This window comes from Argiope bruennichi, chromosome X2, assembly GCF_947563725.1.
Source record: "Argiope bruennichi chromosome X2, qqArgBrue1.1, whole genome shotgun sequence".
Lineage (NCBI taxonomy): Eukaryota > Metazoa > Arthropoda > Arachnida > Araneae > Araneidae > Argiope > Argiope bruennichi.
This window is the reverse complement of record NC_079163.1, coordinates 58,759,190-58,778,064: the sequence shown is the minus strand read 5'-3', so window position 1 is coordinate 58,778,064 and position 18,875 is coordinate 58,759,190. Positions and strand designations below refer to the sequence as shown.

General features: G+C 29.5%; 1 protein-coding gene across 1 annotated transcript in view; it reads left to right on the top strand.

Annotated features, from left to right (window-relative positions):
- The window catches only part of LOC129960896 (rho guanine nucleotide exchange factor 10-like protein), a 79,728-nt gene that overhangs the window by 28,118 nt on the left and 32,735 nt on the right, over positions 1-18,875 (top strand). Inside the window, exons 5-11 of the mRNA XM_056074614.1 lie at positions 382-475; positions 1,760-1,851; positions 1,933-2,010; positions 9,408-9,587; positions 17,617-17,733; positions 17,825-17,917; positions 18,413-18,634. Of these exons, the coding sequence (XP_055930589.1) occupies positions 382-475; positions 1,760-1,851; positions 1,933-2,010; positions 9,408-9,587; positions 17,617-17,733; positions 17,825-17,917; positions 18,413-18,634 (876 nt within the window). The remainder of the gene's footprint in view (positions 1-381; positions 476-1,759; positions 1,852-1,932; positions 2,011-9,407; positions 9,588-17,616; positions 17,734-17,824; positions 17,918-18,412; positions 18,635-18,875) is intronic.

The window sequence follows — 18,875 nt, the reverse complement described above, 5'->3', positions numbered from 1 at the left end:
TTTGGGGTCCCACAAACACTTCTGTTCACAACAGTTACATGATTTTGCAGATTTCTCTTACCTGAATAATGTGCAATTTCTGTTGGAAAAATTCCAAGAACTAGTGGATAGTCTTTTTTTGTAAAATAGCAATTAACTTTGCATAAAAGAATGGTCTTGCTTCATATGAGCAGTATATCTGCAGGATAAGCAAAGCAGTAAGGTGCCTAGAGGCTTAATTATGCAATGTATATGGAGTTGCATAATTTCACAATTTTGAAATTTCTGAGGTCTTGTTTTAGTGCTTATATATATATATATATATATTACACTTATTATAAACTGTTGGATATACTTATGGTTTTTATAAACTGTTGAATATATTTACCGTTTTTATTTTAGGGCATTACTGGTGGCTTCACAAGATGGTTTTCTACAAGGAAAAAGGAATATGAATTAGAGAAATGTGTCAGTAAAATTAACAGGCATTCTCAAGGTAATTAGTTTATGGATAAAGATTATTTACCTGAATATGAGAAATACTATCCATTTTCAGAATTAACTATTTGAAAAATTGCAGGTCAGTCCAACTTATTTCAAACTATTACAAATTTAAAACAGTTATTCCAAGACCCATTTTTAAATAAAGGACCTGCATTAGTTTATTAGACATAATCTAAACAGTTGAACCAGCTTCTTGATAGGTTATTCGAATCTTTAGAGATGTCATTTGTTCCTAATGTAGCTTTGCTACATAGAATGAAGACAAGGGAAAGATGTTTCATGTAAAAATAAAAGCATAAATGAATTTTAATTTTAACATTAACTTTAAAAGAATGCAGAATGCTTTCAGATATTTCCCCTTTGCACTTGGAAAAGTAATTCAATGCATAATTATTCACCAAATACAAAGATTTCTTCATTGCTCTCAAAAATAAATATACATAATTTTTGAAGTTGAATTTCTTTAAAAAATTAATCTACATTTTTTAGCCATTTTATAGGCGTTTTTGACAATAAAAATTGAAAAATAAATAAAATGTCAAAATGAATGCACTATCTTGAATTGTGAGTGAGTGTCACCATCTGAATGCAAAGAGTTAATTTTGAAAAATTGATTTTTTTTTGAGAATATGTCCAAATTTGAGTTTAGCTTTGGGAAATAATTAAGGGGTTTTGTCACATATGCTTATTAGTGTTAAACTTTTTATTGTAATAACTTTTTGTAAATTTTTATATGCATTGTACAAGAATTGAATCCATTCAATTCTAAAATGTCAAAACTTGCAGGACATCCATCTACACCATGAACAATTAACTGAAAGCAATAACTAAAAATATAAAAAGTTTAAAAAATTTAACATTCAATCCTTTCCTCATTATTTAGATTGCATATCAGATTTTGTTCTTAATTAATTTACCAAAGGGAATAGATCAAATACACACTTTCTTCAATTTTGTTTAAACTTTTGAAAAAAGTTAAATGTCCCTGTTGATTTTGAAGTTTTATGATGTTTAGATTTTTGCCTATGTTAAAAATACAACTTTATTAAAAAAAAATTATGTTTTGCTTAACTTCGAGATGTTAAATTAGGAGTTGGTGTTGATTCAGTAAATCGAAACAAATAAATATTTGTATACTTTTATTAAAATGTGAATTGCTATTCAATTTCTAGAGATAGAATAATAGAAAAATATCATTTTATAATTGTTTTGAATGAATTTTTTGATCAAGCAAAAAATATTATCTTGAACTAATTATTAACAGTGCTCTATGCAGATGAAGATGGCTACGTTGATGTGAAAATACCAAAGAAACAGCGTCCACCTTTATCACTACCTCCAATGCCACCTGGTCTAACCCCAGAAAAAGTGAGTTTAAAAAAATGTTTTTCTTTTTCATAATTTTAACCTAAGTTTGATTCTTTTTACAAAGTTATTTGACTTTTATAGATGAAAAGGAGATATATTATTGGAAGCATTGTTGACAGTGAAAATTCATATGTTAATTCTTTGCAAAGGCTAATAAGAGTAAGTATATTTTTATTATTTATGTGATGTATTTCCTGTTGATATAGTATGAAAGTTGCATTTACTTTAAAGATTGGCATACATGAAGTGAAGTACTAAAACTCAAAAACTAAGAACAATTGTTATAGTAAAAATTATGTATTTTGCTGCTTCCTTCCCTATTTTGAAAAAAAAAAAAAAAAAAAAAAAAAAAAAATCTTAAATATATTTTTCTTTAAACCCAGAATGAATGTTGGTTATTTTAGATCTTTCAAGAAATTTTTCTTAAGTATGATGGTTGCTTCTCTGATTTTTAAGTCTTTTTATTATTATTATAAAGATACAGGGAATTTACAATATGTAGTTGTTATATTCTCTATAAATGTTGTACCAGAGGAAACAATGCTTGCATTCACTTCCAGTCTAGTATGTGTGAAAATGAGATGCTCTCAGTGGATTATCTGAAGGACTATATTATTTTTCCACATCTTGTATTTTCTTACTGCAGCACATGATTTTTTTTTATGTACACTCATGTCCATAAATTAGGGATAATGCAAGTTCAGGAAAAGAAAGATTCAGATGCAAAACAAATGTGACTTATTTGTAAAGCCTAATTATCAAACAAAAGGTAAAGAGCAAAAAAGATGCTATATGTTTGATATCATTAATAAAAATTGGGATTTTTTACTCCCTGGAGCAAATTACAAAAATACAAAAACCAATATTACATGGTTGGTATGATGGTCAATACAATAGTATTGTCTCCCAGACGAGGCGGTACAGTCCGTGCAATGCCTAGGCATGCTGATTATCAAATTATCGATCTGATCTTGGGGAATATTACATCACTCATCAAGCAATGCTCTCCGAAGTTCCTTAGACATGTACGAGGTGGTTGACGGGCTGCAACTCGTCGGCCAAGCATGTTTCATACATGCTCTACTGGATTCAAGTCCGGTAAGAATGTTGGTCAGTCCATACGGGGGATGTCCTTCGATAGAAGGCATTCGTTTACGATGTTTGCACGGTGCAGACGGGCATTGTCATCCATAAATACGAATTCTGCGCCCATGGCGCCCAGAAGCAAACGTATATGTTGTTCCAGAATGATGTCCCGATAGATTTGGCCTGTCATGGTTCCAATTTGAACATGCAGATCAGTTCTGGAACCCAGAATAATTCCTCCCCAAACGAGCAATCCTGCACCACCGTAACGGTGTCGCTTAGTGATGTTCGTTTGGTGGTAACGGGTATCTGGCGCTCATCATATGAAAGTACGATGAGAATCAGACTGCAAGCTAAACCTCGACTCGTCGGAAAATATCACACAAGCCCACTGTTGCGGTGTCCACAATGCATGCTCTCTACTCCAGGCTAACCGCAGGCGACAGTGAGTTGCAGTAAGTGGGACACATCTGACGGGCCTACGAGCATATAGATCAATCTGCCCTAAGCGTCTGTACACGGTCTGCCTTGAAACTGTCGTTCCAGTGACTGAAGAGAGCTGACGAGACAGGTCTGATGCTGTGCTCCGTCTGTTTCTTTTGGCAGTAACTGCCAAATACCGGTCCTTATTCGGCGTTGTAACTCAGGGGCGACCTGTGCTGTAACGTCTACACACATTACTGTCATCTTGGAATCGTTGCCAAAGCCTGGAGATGACACTCTGGGCGATTCCAAGTTCCTCGGATATTTCCAGCTGGGTACGCCCACATTCCAGAGGCCGATAATTTTACCACGTAAAAAATCATCCAAATGCGTCCTTTGTGTCATAACTATGCGGTTATTGCACTGAAAGACTTATAAAGCGCTTGCGAACAATTTTACTTCTTTGCCTGTATTCCTTATACATCACTCTCTTACACTCTCGCCATTGTGGCGTGCTATTGGTATCATCTGGTGGCCTCCTGCAATTTGCATATGATTTTTGAAGATGTGTGGAGTCATTTTACGGCTGTTATATATATTTTAGATTTCGATTTCCGCATGACTCTGAATTATCCTCAATTTATGGATATGAGTGTAGTTGTGAATTCTGAATTCTCAAAAACTAGTGGGATTGATTTAGATTTTGAATTTTTAGTAATACATTTTTTTGAAACATGTTACCTTGCTTAATATGCCAGAAATTGATATACAGCATTTCTATTTTAAATGTGAACTGAGAAGATTAATTTGAAAATTTTCATTATGGCAATGAAATACTAATTCTTAAACCATTGAAAAGAATCTTGTTAAATAAAGATTTTTCAAATGATAAAAATTTTGGATAGGGCAGGAACTGTTGAAATTACTTCTGCGGTGCCATTGAAAAACTTTTTACTATTGGTTCAGGCCAAGATTTGCAATTTAGGTCTACACTTCACCAAAAGGAAGAAAATACGGAAAATAATGTATCAAACTTTTGTGATCAGCTTAAGTGAAAATAAGTAATTATATTTTGATTTGTTTTGTCTATATTCATAATAAAAATAAGAAACAGAATTTTTATGAAGTTTCACTGTCCTGTTACAGAGTGGCTAGCCGACTGGGATTCTTGGATATTTGGAAAAAGGCGAAGTAATTTAGTCCCAAGCTATTTTTTTTTTCCTTCATAATTCTTATTTTGTCAATTTATTGGTCTTTTTTCATAAGTAGAAAGTCATTTATTGACACTTAGAAATTGAACCCATCCGCCTTTCTTTTCACGTGATAGGTGACCGAATGTTAACATTTAAATTTCCGATAGACCGCAATCTCCGCTATATGGAATTGTCAGTGCTATGTTTGAGAAGTTTCTTTAAGTCATTTATGCAGTTTAGGACGGATTCTGCTTATTCTTCAAATTATGTTGGCTGTTTTGAATCAACTTACGAATTCACATCTTGTTTTACTTTTATATTCTCTCTCTGTGTGTGTATATAATATTTGTAAAAAAAAAAAAAATTCTTTGAGATAATTTGCGATTGAGACTCGCATAGCGTTTGCGTTATACCCACCAGCTACTTATCCCACGATTTCCGCGGGTTGGCAATCTCCATTTTCTATTGCATCCCGCGTTTTTCGAAGTTTAGAGTGTTTATTTTTACGATTACAGATTTTTATTATATCATTTTATTATCGTGTAACATACAATATCAGTTTACTTTGTATGAAAAATATTTAAATTTATTTGCAATCAAGGCATTAAATAGTGATTTTAAAAAATTACACAGAAGGTTAATCAAAACAATTTAGGAACAGTATAGTTTGTAGTGCATAGGAGAAAAAAGATTATTCGCCGTATCTAATTAATTGGACATTTATGCAGTAGATCGGAAAAACAAAAAAATTCTTTTTTCGGAGCGTCAAGTTGATCGCATAATTAGCGAAAATGGTTCTTTTCTTTGCTTTCTTTGGAAAAAGCAATGTAATAACTAATACCCAACTCTTATTACTGTTATTATTTTTCAACTTTATTAGCTCTCTTTTATTCCTAAGAAGGGGGGAAAATGTAATCGTCGCCCCCCCCGTTTGAATGTCCTGTGGATTGCATTAACATGTTAAAAAAAACACACACACATTTTGAATGCATATCTTGCTATTATTTGTAGTTATTTTACACTAGATGTGAAATATTGACATCTGATAATGCAAAGCTAATGTATTATTAATATTATATCAAAATTAATTTATTTTTCATTATTTTTCAAATATTTTTGTTGAATTGCGAAGTACCGAACGTCATTGATAATATTTTATCCAAGCATTATTTGTGCATTTCTTTCTTTCTTTTTTTTTTTTTTTCTGAATATTCAGAAACATTGTGAATATGGATCTTCTGCTCAATTATGGGATCTCTAAAGTACTGAAAAATAGTATTGATTAAATGTACTTTTGACCTTTTTTTTTTTGTGTATTTTTAAAATTTCCCCCTTTTTTAAACAAAATACTAAATACATTAATTAAACTTGTATTTGAAACATTATAGGTACATATTTCTACTGTGATTTCCTCAAAAAGAAAGATATAAACAAAGCATGTGTAACATTTTAAAAAATGTTTTGATGTATATGAAATTGATTGCTGCTGACCATTTACAAAATTCATTAATGCTATCTTTCTAAAAATATTCTATGAAAATTTTTTCTTTTTATGCAGAAGAAAAAAATAATTGATAAAAATTACTTTTCTTTCTATGGTATAAACGGGTTAAGCACTTTCAAATGTACAGATTTTTATTATGATTGGCTAAAAGTTAATCCATTTTTGCAGTCACTAAATTTTTTTATTTTGGTACTCCATTTAGTTTAAAAGTGAATTGGTAATACTTTCTGTCAACGTTTTCATTTTGTATTTGTAAATGATATTTTTTCTTCTGTTAGTGCAGTTATTTATTGTTCAGTTTTGATTTGGGCATTTGTTAGTAAACAGTATGAATTGGGAAAATCCAGCTAGAAAGAATTGGGTGTAATTCTTAAGCATTCTGCCAATTTACTTGTGTTTTTGTATTATATCGTTTCTGAGTAAATTTGACAAACATTTCGGAGATATATTAATGAGTCAATAGCCTGTTTAGATGGGGTTGCTTCGGTCTGTTTTGCTTTCTGAGTAGTAGATTTTTATTCTTCATTGATTTTTGTTAAAGTATTTTTCATATACTATTGGGAACATGCAATAAAGAAAGCAATGAAACAAAATCGTTTTGAAGACTTCGGACATATCCTTCATAAGTCAGGGAAATTTTTTAAAACTTGGAAATATGACTACCCTGTATTAAACATATTAAATGAAGTATTCTTCATACACTAACATTTGAAACAAAAAAAAGTTCACTATTCTGCATTTAAACTGACCGAGTTATGAAGGTTTAAATATTACTGTTTTAGATGATTTTAACTGCTGAATTTTGTGGTCTTGAAAACGGGAAATAGGGAATTCGAAGAGGTCGGGGAAATTTACTATAAAACTGGAAATTTTTTTATAAATCGGTAATTTTTATCGAAAATGATAATTCGCTGGTACTTTTTTTTAAGTAGAATGAAACATCTTTGATAATTAATAAAAATCAAGCTTTTATTGATAGTCTAAAACAGAGTATGGAAGAGAAAGATAAACCACTGTATCTAATTTATGCATATATGTATTTTCGTCGAAAGTTTTTTTTTCTTTCTTTTTTTAGAATGTCAAGTTATCGACATAATTAGAGAAAAAGGAGCCTAACTAAAGCTCATCCCCTGTTACTGTTATGATTTTAAGCTTTAATGGGTCTCTTTTATTTAGAAAGATATATATGGAGCTACCCCCCCCCCCTTTCTTCCTTCTAGCGTCAAATCGATCGGACTATGTGTTAACGAGAGCGAAAGTATAATTTTTGGCCATTAATATTCAAAACTGGTTGTAAAATATTGATCCATTATTATAATTCCGAAACAATTTATTTTAATTAAATAAGTATTTTACAATAATTATTTCTTTTCCCTCTTCTCGGCGATCATTTTGTTGAATTACAAAGTATCGGACGTATTTTTATTCGTATCGGACGTATCGTATATTATTTTTTGAGGATTTATTATGATGAACTATTCGTGTAAAATAAAAGATCAGAATTTTGGTAGGTAGCTGATATATTTATGAAATTAAGGTTGGTGTATACTTACCAACGATCATTCAACCGTACTTGAAGCGACAAGCATACTTATCAGAAAAGCAGAAGAGAAAATTTCTTAGAATGTTCACTAGCTGGTATAGCTACTGCTTGATTTTATACTAATTAATATCCCATTTGTTAATGCAAACAATGGAATGTCAAAGAATTGAAAATATTTCCTTAAATTACGACATTCCAGCCTATTTATAGTAATTTAATTAATATCATTTTACTCACTTGCTGTATTGTGAAACAAATAAGAAAATTTAAACTTAAAATCTTTAAATGTTCAAGGCAATTAAAAAAGGAAGTCAAAACATATAAACAGGAAGTTCTTGAATCTGACAAGAATGTTTTATGAATAGTATTTGTGTTCTAGAATTTTAAATATTGAATATTAGATTAAGAATATGTTAGATATTAGAAAGACAATGCATTTATTAATGAAATTTTTTTAAATGTAAATTTAATGGTAAACAATTGTCACTTTTAGTCACTTCAAATTCTTGATAACATATGACCAAATAGCCACCAATTGAATCTGCCTTAGAATGTTTATTGCAGAATATGGAAGAGTATTTTGAATGGCCATACATCTTGGATGATGGTTTGATGGTTGCTTAATATAAACTATTTTATCTGGAACAATTACTTAAAGACATTTGCTTCACTATGAGCTATGTTAAGAAATTGATTTCAACATGATGAGGTGCCAGCTAACAAATTTTTTTTCATTGCTTAATTTCCTGACGAATTTCATTTGGAAGTATTCATTTCATATTGGATATGGAAAGAATGACACCTGTGATCACCATATTTAAGTCAGTTTGTTTATATCTTTTGAGATAAGGAAAAAAATTATCAGTGGAAGAGAAGTAATTCAACAGGTTCCATAAATATGTTATGGTACATAAATCTGTTGCACCATCTTTGTTGCATTTGCTGTATTTATAGCTACATTTCTTTTTCAACAGTAGGAAGTCTTTTATAAAATAATGTATTATAATCGTCTTTTAAATAATGTTTTATTTTATTATTCTTTCATCACGTTTTTTATTGCACTAGCCATGTAATTATTCAATTTTTTGCTTTCATACTGAATATCCATTTTGCCCTTTCCTGCTGAGTATTTAAACATATAAAGTTGCAATGGCATTTTTAATTTCCCCAGTTGATTTTTCTTTTACAATTGCTGATAATTTGCCCTTGAAATAAATTTGTGTATCTCCCATATTTAAATTTTTTACATGTTAAATTTTAATTTTAAAACAGTGGAATTTTTTTTTTGTTGCATGTCTTATTCTATCAAAGTACTTTTACCAAATATGATTGATATGGCTGAAAAACTGTATAAAAGGTTTTGTCATTTCTGAAGCATTGCATTTATTGACTCAAACAACTTAAAATATAATTCTCGACTGTATTTAGAACATTTTTTGATTGGAAGTATATGCCTTTTTAATGGTTTTGAAATTATCAATTAGTATGGACATATTTTAGATTTGCTATTAATATCGCTTTTTCGTCAAAATAAGTATTTAAATGTGATATCTTGGAATATTTCTTAAATAATTTTTCGGACTTTTTTTAATGCTGATATTTTTTGAAAAAAGTGTTGTGCAGTCTACGATACACACTGAATAATCATGTCTGTTCATTATGTCTCAATCCCTTTTCAAAATAATATATTTAATTGCAATTTTTGAGGTTTGTATATGCAATTTGAATTTTATTGTACATTTGTGTGGGTAGAAACTATTTAGTATTTTATGATATAAGTAAAATATATTGGAATGCTCTTTTTTAGGACTACAAGCATCCTTTGGAAGATTCTGCCCCTCCAATTGTTAGTGCCAACAAGATAAGTATAATGTTTCATCGTGTTGAACAAATTTTGCAGTGTCATAATATTTTTGGAATTGCTCTTATCCAGTGTGTGCGCCAGTGGGACCAGGAAGAAAAGATTGGAGATGTGTTTGTTGCATCTGTAAGTTATTTTTAAATCTGTTGCATAAATTATAAATTATGTGCATGTAACATTCATATACTTTTGATAAATTTTATTAAATTGGTAAAGCACAATAAGTAAAAATATTTTCTCTTTGAAAATATTATTTATCTGCATATTTTTTTTGCTGTACATTTATAAATATGTGTATTTAAGAGTTTGTGTATTTCATATATTAAAAGAATTTATAAAGGAATTAATATAAAATAATTTGTTAGAATTTGTCAACTGAATATGTATGACATACAGATGTCTATTTATAATAATAGAATGACATATTTATGCATACATTTGTATTAAATGCAAGGTGTTGGACTCCTGTTACACAGTTGGGTAACATTTTTGTTGCAATTATACAACACTTACATTTTTTATTTCCTAATTATGATATGCTGATTTCAGATTTGAATTTTTTTTCCTTAAACGAGATATTTTGCAAAATACTATCCCATTTTTAATATCTCCCAGGTTAAAATACAGTATAAGCAGTAAGACTATCTTAGTCATCTAGTTTGAATCTTATCTATATAATTTTTGATACTAATTTGACAGAACAATTGTAATTAGGAGTCCTTTTCTGAGATTTTTAAATTGGTTGAAAGAGTGGTTGCTTCCAATATTATTAATTTTTGATTTGGAAAGACAAAGCAAATCGTGTATTATGCTAGTGGGATCTGATATCTTTTACCAAAATTCAGTTTATTAAAAATTGTAAAAATATTTTAAAAACTAATTAATACAGTAATTTAAATTCTAATTTATAAATTATCTATATTCGTAACAGTAAATATGCTATAAATAATGCTAAATAACGTATTCAGATTTTATGTATTTAAATATTTTCAAAAGTTTTCTACCTCCATTTCCAGTTGTATAAGGCATTACTTTGATCTTGAGACGCAAAGCATCAATTAAACTGAACTTAGTCACAATGTTGAAATCTATTATAAAATTGTGTATTATTTTCATTGTAATGCTAAATTTGGACTTCGTTTATACAATTTATTTTAAAACAAACCTAAGGTTGATAATGCATATTATATATCTTTTTTATTATTCTGTACTTTTTTGCTAATTAAAATTGTTAGTTAAAATAAACATTAATACTTATTACTTTAGTGCTAGGGATACAGAAATAAAATGCTGCAAAAGTAAGGAGGCAATAATGGTCTTGATTTATAACCTTCATCCCTTCTTTATTCATTAAGTATTTATGATTGGTAGCAATTAATTGTGCGAAATTCTCTTCACAATAATTAATATAATGGGCATTTCAAAATAGTGCTTCAAATTACTGAGCTAATAAAATGTTACGGTCATAGAAAGGAACTTGATTCAAACCAAGCTCTGGCATATTATGTGCATTTGTAAGATTAGTCAAGATTATTCTTGTATTGCTGAATTTGTGGACTTGACTGAGATTATTTTGCTTAGATTTTGGGTGTAAAATATGAATTAGATGTCTGTAGAGACTTGTAAACTTTTCTATGTCTAGCATAAATATTTGAGAAATTTAATGCAATGCCATTCAGATTGAAATGTTTCTTTCAATGCATAAATTGGTAAGTATATTTAAGCTGTGTTATACAATTCTTTAAATAATAATTGCATTAAAGTGTGCAAGTCTTGTTGGCCATTATGTCGAATTTTATAAAATTTGGCATAAATCGTATAGACTTGGGAAAATGCCAAATTTCATACTGATATATCAACTCATTTTTGAATTACATGTATGTATTTTAAAATTTCGTCCAAAGTCGGTGAATAGAAATTTATTTTAAATTGTTCTAGCAGTTCTCCTAATTGAGTTATAGAACTGGGAGACTTGTTATTTTACAGCATTTTTCATGTTTTTTTTTCTTAAAGTATTCAACATCATATAGCTAATATTATAGATGTTTTATCAAATCTAAATAGAAATTTTAAAATATTTCATGTTTTAAAATTTATTCCTTGGAGTGATGGTATAAATAACTTAGCAAAATATAAATTCAGGAGGAAGATGGATTATTTGTTAAAGCAAGCTTTAGTTAATCTTTTTTAAATTTATACCCTGTGTTTAGTTGGATAATACAGGAATGCTACACTTCTGTGCTCAACCCTTTCCGGCGCGGGTCATTTGAAATAGAATGCGGTCAAATTTTTGAAATAGAATGAAAAAATGCAATCAATGTGATTAATAGGTTGTATACACATTGATTTTGCTGTTAAAATTTTTTCAACTTATATCCTTCCACTTGGGGTGGTGTCCTCAAACGAGGACACCGCCCGTCTAGAGATAACTATGTAAGAAAATCATTCATAATATTTGCGTAACTTCCTTTTGACAATAGTAGTAATTATGAATATTTTAGGTTTATAAACACTCTCATTCATGTTCTAAATATTAAATACAAAATTTCGAATATTTACTGCAAAAATTCTGAAGTAAGTCTGAGAATCTAAATAATTAAATAAGAACTGTTGCAATTTAATCAGAATCATAATAAATTAAAATTTAATTCTACTAAGAATAAAAATTATCTAATTAAAATCCTAAAAATTATTTTTTTCAATTTAAAGTAAAAAATATCAAATAAAATTGAAAATAAATTTAAAAATTATTATTTGGCATGGAATTTCTCAAAGCATGTGGGAGTGCCTTTTTGTCTTACATACAATGGGACATTTCATATTCTGCACATTTTTCGTGTTTTGTGTAGTTTTAATACTGTACAGTGAATATTGTAGAGGGGGACACCTGATGGACATATATTGAACATTTTCTTTTATCTTACACTCTATAATTTGTACATGCAGAATGCAATAATAATAATACTAATAATTATGAAAAAAGTTTAAATGAAAAATTATGATCTACAGAAAAAAAAATAAATAAATAAAGCAAAACATGAAGTTGAAAAATATGTAAAAACTTAGAACGAAAGGCAAATGTGAAATGTTTTCTGGCTTCAAACAAGTGTTTTTTTTCTCGCGAATTCGAAGATAAATAAACAAAATTCATCTCTGAACACAGAATCAGCATTGCATCATTCTATGCAAAATATCAAATAACACCTTTCACTCGAAGAGAGGCAAACGAAGAAACAGGTCCTAGACTGGTAGTGTCCCCAAATGAGGACATCTGTGGATCAGCCATTTTGATTCTTCTTAAATTATTTTAAAAATTAAACAGGATTATGATTTAAAACCTCATGGATATTCTTGGAAAATAGGTGATTGATTTTGATAAGATTTCAATTCGTAAGAGCTCAAAAAAATTCCCAAATTTGAGGCAAAAAATCGAAGGGATTTTGAACATAAATTAATGCCATTGAAGTAACTAAAATTGCTCATGCTGCCATCTATTTTTCTAAAGGAAGACTAAATGCTATTTTCCCAGCAATTTAAATCATGCAGGATTGTAATCTGCTTAAAACTTATTAGCTCATACTTACAAAACTATAACTTAGGTGAAAAAGAATGTGCTTTTTGACTGTGATAAAAAAAATTAGGAAATATTACTAAAACTTTCAATAATTGAAAAAGTTTATACAAATAAATGTGGACTGTAAAAAGTGTACATATAGTGTTGATACAATAACGTTTCTGATAAGTAACTTTTCGAAACAAGATTTCTTGTATTTCAGAATAATCTTTCATCCAATATAAAAATAAAATAAAATAAAATAAAAAAAAAAAAACTCGAAAAGATGTTTAACATGGACCGATCATGATAATCCGATCGACAGAACCATAAGTGCCTTGAATTCTGTAGTACGTTTATTTAGTTATGATGGATTTTACTTCTGTTGACTGTTTTGAAAGAACTAATTTGTTTATTATTTGCCTTGTTATATCTTATTTTATACAAGTTTATCAATACAATTTAAAAATTGATTTTCACCACGATTTCTGCGTAATTTTATATTGTCATGATAATGTAATATAAATGCGGCAATGTAATTTGTTATCTCATCGCTTTTAATTCAAATTACGATTGAAGTTCGATTTAGCATTTGTGCTCTTAATTTACAGTAAGAATTACTCTTAATTAACAGTAACAGTTCTTAGATATTACGTTACTGAAAATCTATCAAAGTAAACTTGATTATATTAACAGTTGGAATTGACATGGTGAAGAAATACAAGGAAATTAATTACTATAATTTATTTATTTCATATCTAATGTCTTTTCCCAAAGCTTTTTTCCCCTTTCAGATTGTCAAGTATTGAAATATGTTATGATTACAGTTTACTTCACGAAATTGTTTTTGCGTTTGCTTTCTATTGAAAATTCAATGTAACTAAGGACTAACTCACATTACTGTTAAAATTTTTGGCTTTAATGTTCCTCTTTTATTCAAAAGAAGAGAAAAATTGACTGGTTTATTTCTTTACTTTGTATTATACGAAGTATATCGAGGAAAAGTATTGTAAGCATGAGAATTTTGAAATTCTCACGAATCTCCTCTTTTCTGACCTTTCCGAGTTTGGAAAGCAAATATTTTGAATTGTATTTGTCTGTGAACTCAAAACCGCTTTGAGCTTGACGTATGAAATTTGTTGTGTGGTCTTAACACCAAATTTATGGATTTCTATCAAATTTTGAACAAAGTTCATTCCTAGTAAATCTGAGAACAGAATGATGTTGAATGGAATCACAGCCGAGATGTACACAAACAAAACACAGTACTTCCAGCAAATAGTAACCACAAGTAGTAATCAGTAGTAAACAACCACAACAGCACACAGAGTGGCCAGACAGAACTCAGCAGGAAGTGAGAATTCATCTCTCTACAAATGCCTGCTATTCTGTCGACTCGCTTTAGCCGTACCCAACTACCGACTCGCTACTATACGACTAGCTGTTCAACACACAACTCGATGGGGCCTCAATAATTGTCTCAAAGACTCAGCGAACGGCTCAATTCACAATCCACTAATTGCTTGAGCTGTATTTGATGCTTGCGCCTCGCTGGATTGATCTAACTAATTCGTCGCTGACTTAGCACACACTAACTATACGATTCGACACACATTTACTCTTACCATATGACTGACTTCGGCTTAGACTGCCGGCCTTCTGTAGCTTCCAGAGAAAGACACAGAAGGTTCTCGAATAGTCAGTTATAACCCGCCTCTTATTATAATCTGTGTAATTTCTGTAGGCGTTTCAAGGACACTAGTTTTCCCTACTCTTTACTCTTTCACCTTCTTCGTTGCCATGGTTTCGACAAAGCTTATTTTTTTCCCCCACGCCAGTGCATTTTGGGAATACCTTGCCTTCGGAATACCTTACCTTTTGGGAATACCTTTAACTGCTATGTGGAAAAAAAAAAAAAAGTGACACTGTTATCCTGCCTCAACGTCGCGAGGCAGACAACCGATTACGAGGTAGAAAATGTGACCTTGAATCGCCTACAGAAAATACACAGACTATAGTATTATTGCCAAAATTCCAGAATATTCTAATATGATCTATTTTGTTGCCAAGCCCTGGATCACTGATCCGACATCCGATCAGTATTCAATAGATCTGACCGTAAAACTGTCTTTCCTGTGAGAGAGCTAACTGTTTTAGGAAGCAACATCAGAGATTCGTATATAATATAATATAAACTAACGGTTTTCTTATACGATTTGATGTTCTGATTGTTGAAAAAATTCAAGGCTTTCACTCTTTGACGATTTTATCCTCTAGAAGTGATGCACAGTGAATAAAATAAGCGCATTTCGATATATATTTTTTTGTCATACCTTGTCTTTTGTTCCATCAGATGTATTTTTTGCAATTCTTTTTTCTTTTTCAATTTGATCTATATTGTTTTAATTGGAAACTTGTGTATTTCTTTGCTTGTATAGTTAAATTTTGCAGTTTATCTATGGTTGGTACGCATCCTAATTTCAGAACTACGGCATTATTAAATGAAAAAAGAATATTTCTTTCATCTATTCCATCGAGACCTCTTGACGTATGCACCATAGTGCAAAGGGATTTCGTATCTGAGAATAGAAAATATATGAAACTGCTAAAAATTTACAAAATTCATGAGAGAGAGAGAGAGAAATGTGATATAAACCAAATTTCCGTGTTTTTTTTTTTTTTTTTCGCTGTATGATAGAAGAGTATTAAACATTCTGCTGATGTTTAGATGTTTTTTACTATAGTTGACAATCTAAAAGTTCATGCAATTTTGCTGTCACTGAATAATTAAAAAAATTTTTTTTGATTCAATGCCCCCTTTTTTTAAAAGTACATTGTATTTTTAAAATATTCCCAATATTTTCTTTCGGCTGTCTTTCATTTTTGTTCGTAAATAACTTTTTTGTTTGTGGAATTATTGTTTAAATCTTGATTTGGGTCTTAGTAAATAGCATAAACAGGAAAGTTGCTAATAGAAGGAAATTGATTATTTAATTCTTAGGCATTTCTATGTACATACGATTTTTTATTACATCTTTCATGCAATCAGCAATGAGAAAGGCTATATAGATTAGCACTCATCTTCTTGTATACTGTGTATTTGATTAGTATCTTTGCAGTAGTTGGGGAAATGTTTGCAAAAACGATGCTTATCTGAAACTTAATGATTAATAATATTTTTTTGTTTTGTTTTCCGAACATTTAATTTTTATTCTATATGGATTTTAGTTGGAGTGGAACACTATTTTTCACAGGCTATTAAGAATGTACCGTGCATTGCATAAACGTAAGAAGCGGCAATATCATTCGGATGATTTTTGATACTTCCTGAAGAAATCGCGGAAAGTTTTTATAAAACATCAAAATAACCGGAAAAAGTCGAGAAAAAATCAAACAGCAGAAAAGCTGGTTACCCTGTTAAATTTATTAATAATTAACATCATTTCGGATTTATATTTTCCCATGTGATTTACAACATTAAGTATTCATGGAGTAAATTTTAAAAATTTAAAATATGTACTCAGAAATGTTTTTTAGATTTTGAGAACTTGTTTTGTGTATTAGGTCATATGATATTGTGTATCACTAGAAAAAGTATAAAATATTATATTAAATGACACCTCTCTCATCTCTGTAGTACAGTTAGGAGATCTATTTGAGCATTTCAAAATAAAATTCTATTTACCGATTTGGACAAATTTTTGAAATTTTGTATAGCTATAATACTATTAGCTTAATATAGCTTGGTATTCACCAAGTTGATATGAATGGTATATTTATATCAAATTTTATGACAACCAGAGATGGTGAGATTTATAAAATGTGCTGAGTGTTATGGAGTGACCTTTGTTATAACATGTATCTAATGTTCTTTGCAGTTCAGCAATTTTTTTAAAAATAACTGCAGGCAAACTTTAGTACTTTTTTATAGGTGTATTTTTGTCTTCTTTGGATTTTATACTAAGTATTTTTATTACCATTTTTCTTCTTACTTAAATAACTTTACCTTTCTTGAGTTATCATTCTTTTCTGTTTTATATTAATTCTGTGTTTAATTTGAAGAAAATATTTACAAATTGAGTAAGTAATTTCATTATTCAAATTGTAATCAATGATGTGCTGTAAACAGAATCTAAATGGAAATTTCTATTGAGGAATAGCTTGCAATCTTGAATGATTAAAATGTATTTTTATAGAATGTATGCAAAACTTATGCTAATAATTGGATTCGTAATTTATTTTTAATGTTTTTCCATTATAATGTTGATGAATGTTTTCATATTGAATACCTTCATTGAATATGCAGTTACTTTTCACTTTAATTTCTCTTGAGAAATTTGATAGTTTGTTTTTGCAGTTATGTGTTTCAGCTTGGCATGTGTTAATTTTAATTACAATAATCGTAGTTGCTTCTTGTTAATTATGGTAACTTAATATAGAATTTATGAAACAAAAATGGCTTTGAGGTTTAATCAAAATTTATTCGTTACAGCTTAAGTGATGTCTGTTTATGTATGATGTTGCAATTACAATAAACAGTCTTTCAGCAGTTCTGCACAATGTTTGCTAATTAGATATTTATTTTACATTGTTTTGTTTTAGTTTTCCAAGGCTATGGTATCTGACATATATAGTGATTTCATAAACAATTTTTCCTTGGCGATGGAGACGGCAAAGCAAGCATCAAAAAATAAATCTGCATTTGCCGATTTTCTGAAGGTGGATATCGTGCTGTTTTACTTTGTTAAACACTATCATTTTAACCCTTTTTAAAAGTAAATACAGAACTAAAGTAGTATATTTTTTGTAGATGAAGCAGATTAACAGTCCAGATAGACTCTCATTTTTCGGTCTTATGGTTAAACCTGTTCAACGATTTCCTCAATTTATCCTAATGCTTCAGGTATGTATTGCGTTTGAAGAGTGCAAACAAATATTTTGGTGCATCATTTTAGCGAACTTATAAGGAAACTCCAATTTAGGAAATTTGTTAGAAAATTAATTTTTTAATTTTCTTCTAAAAACTTGTAATGATATTTTTGTTATTTTATTATAAAATTTACACTTATTTACATTTAAAAGATCAATCTTAGTTTCTAAATTATGCATATCCTGAAACTTAAGAGTAGCTCTGTTGCTTGTTTCTGTGCAGAATATGTATATTAAATAAAGGGTTTAGAATTGCTGATCTTTAATTTATGCAGATGCATAAATTAAAATGGATTTAATTAAAGTGCTCTGTCAGATTTTTCTTTTGATAAATGGCTGAAGTAATTAAAAGATTCCTGAAGTTGATTTTAATATTCTTGTTACATAATAATAATTTTTTATTGGAAAATTCAATTGGATTATTCACCGCTATCTGAAAAATCATTCTAATTAAACTTTATTTAAACAGGATTTGTTGAAAGAAACGCCTCCAGGTCATCATGATCGGATGTCTTTACAAATGGCATTAACACAGTTAGAATCTTTGGCTGAAACCTTGAATGAAAGAAAGCGAGAAGCTGAGCAGCATCATGCTGTAAGAGAGGTGTTGAAACATCTTGGCAAATTTTCTTTTAAATCGTCAGCCGATAGGGATCATTTCTTGTTGAGACAAGATGATGTGATTCAGCTTGTAAGTGTATGCATTATATATAATTTTCTAATTGTATTTTCAACCGTCAGCATTTGTATTTATAAAAACAAGTGCAATTATAAATTTTTATATGCATCAATGGTTAAAGTGTATATTATTGTTAATGGAATTGAGTTATAAGAATTTGGGAATAAATTGAAGTCTTTAAATTAATGGCTGGCTTTTTTTTATGGTAGTGTTATTTTCTGGTATTGTACTTGTAAAAATTCAAAAAGAGCAC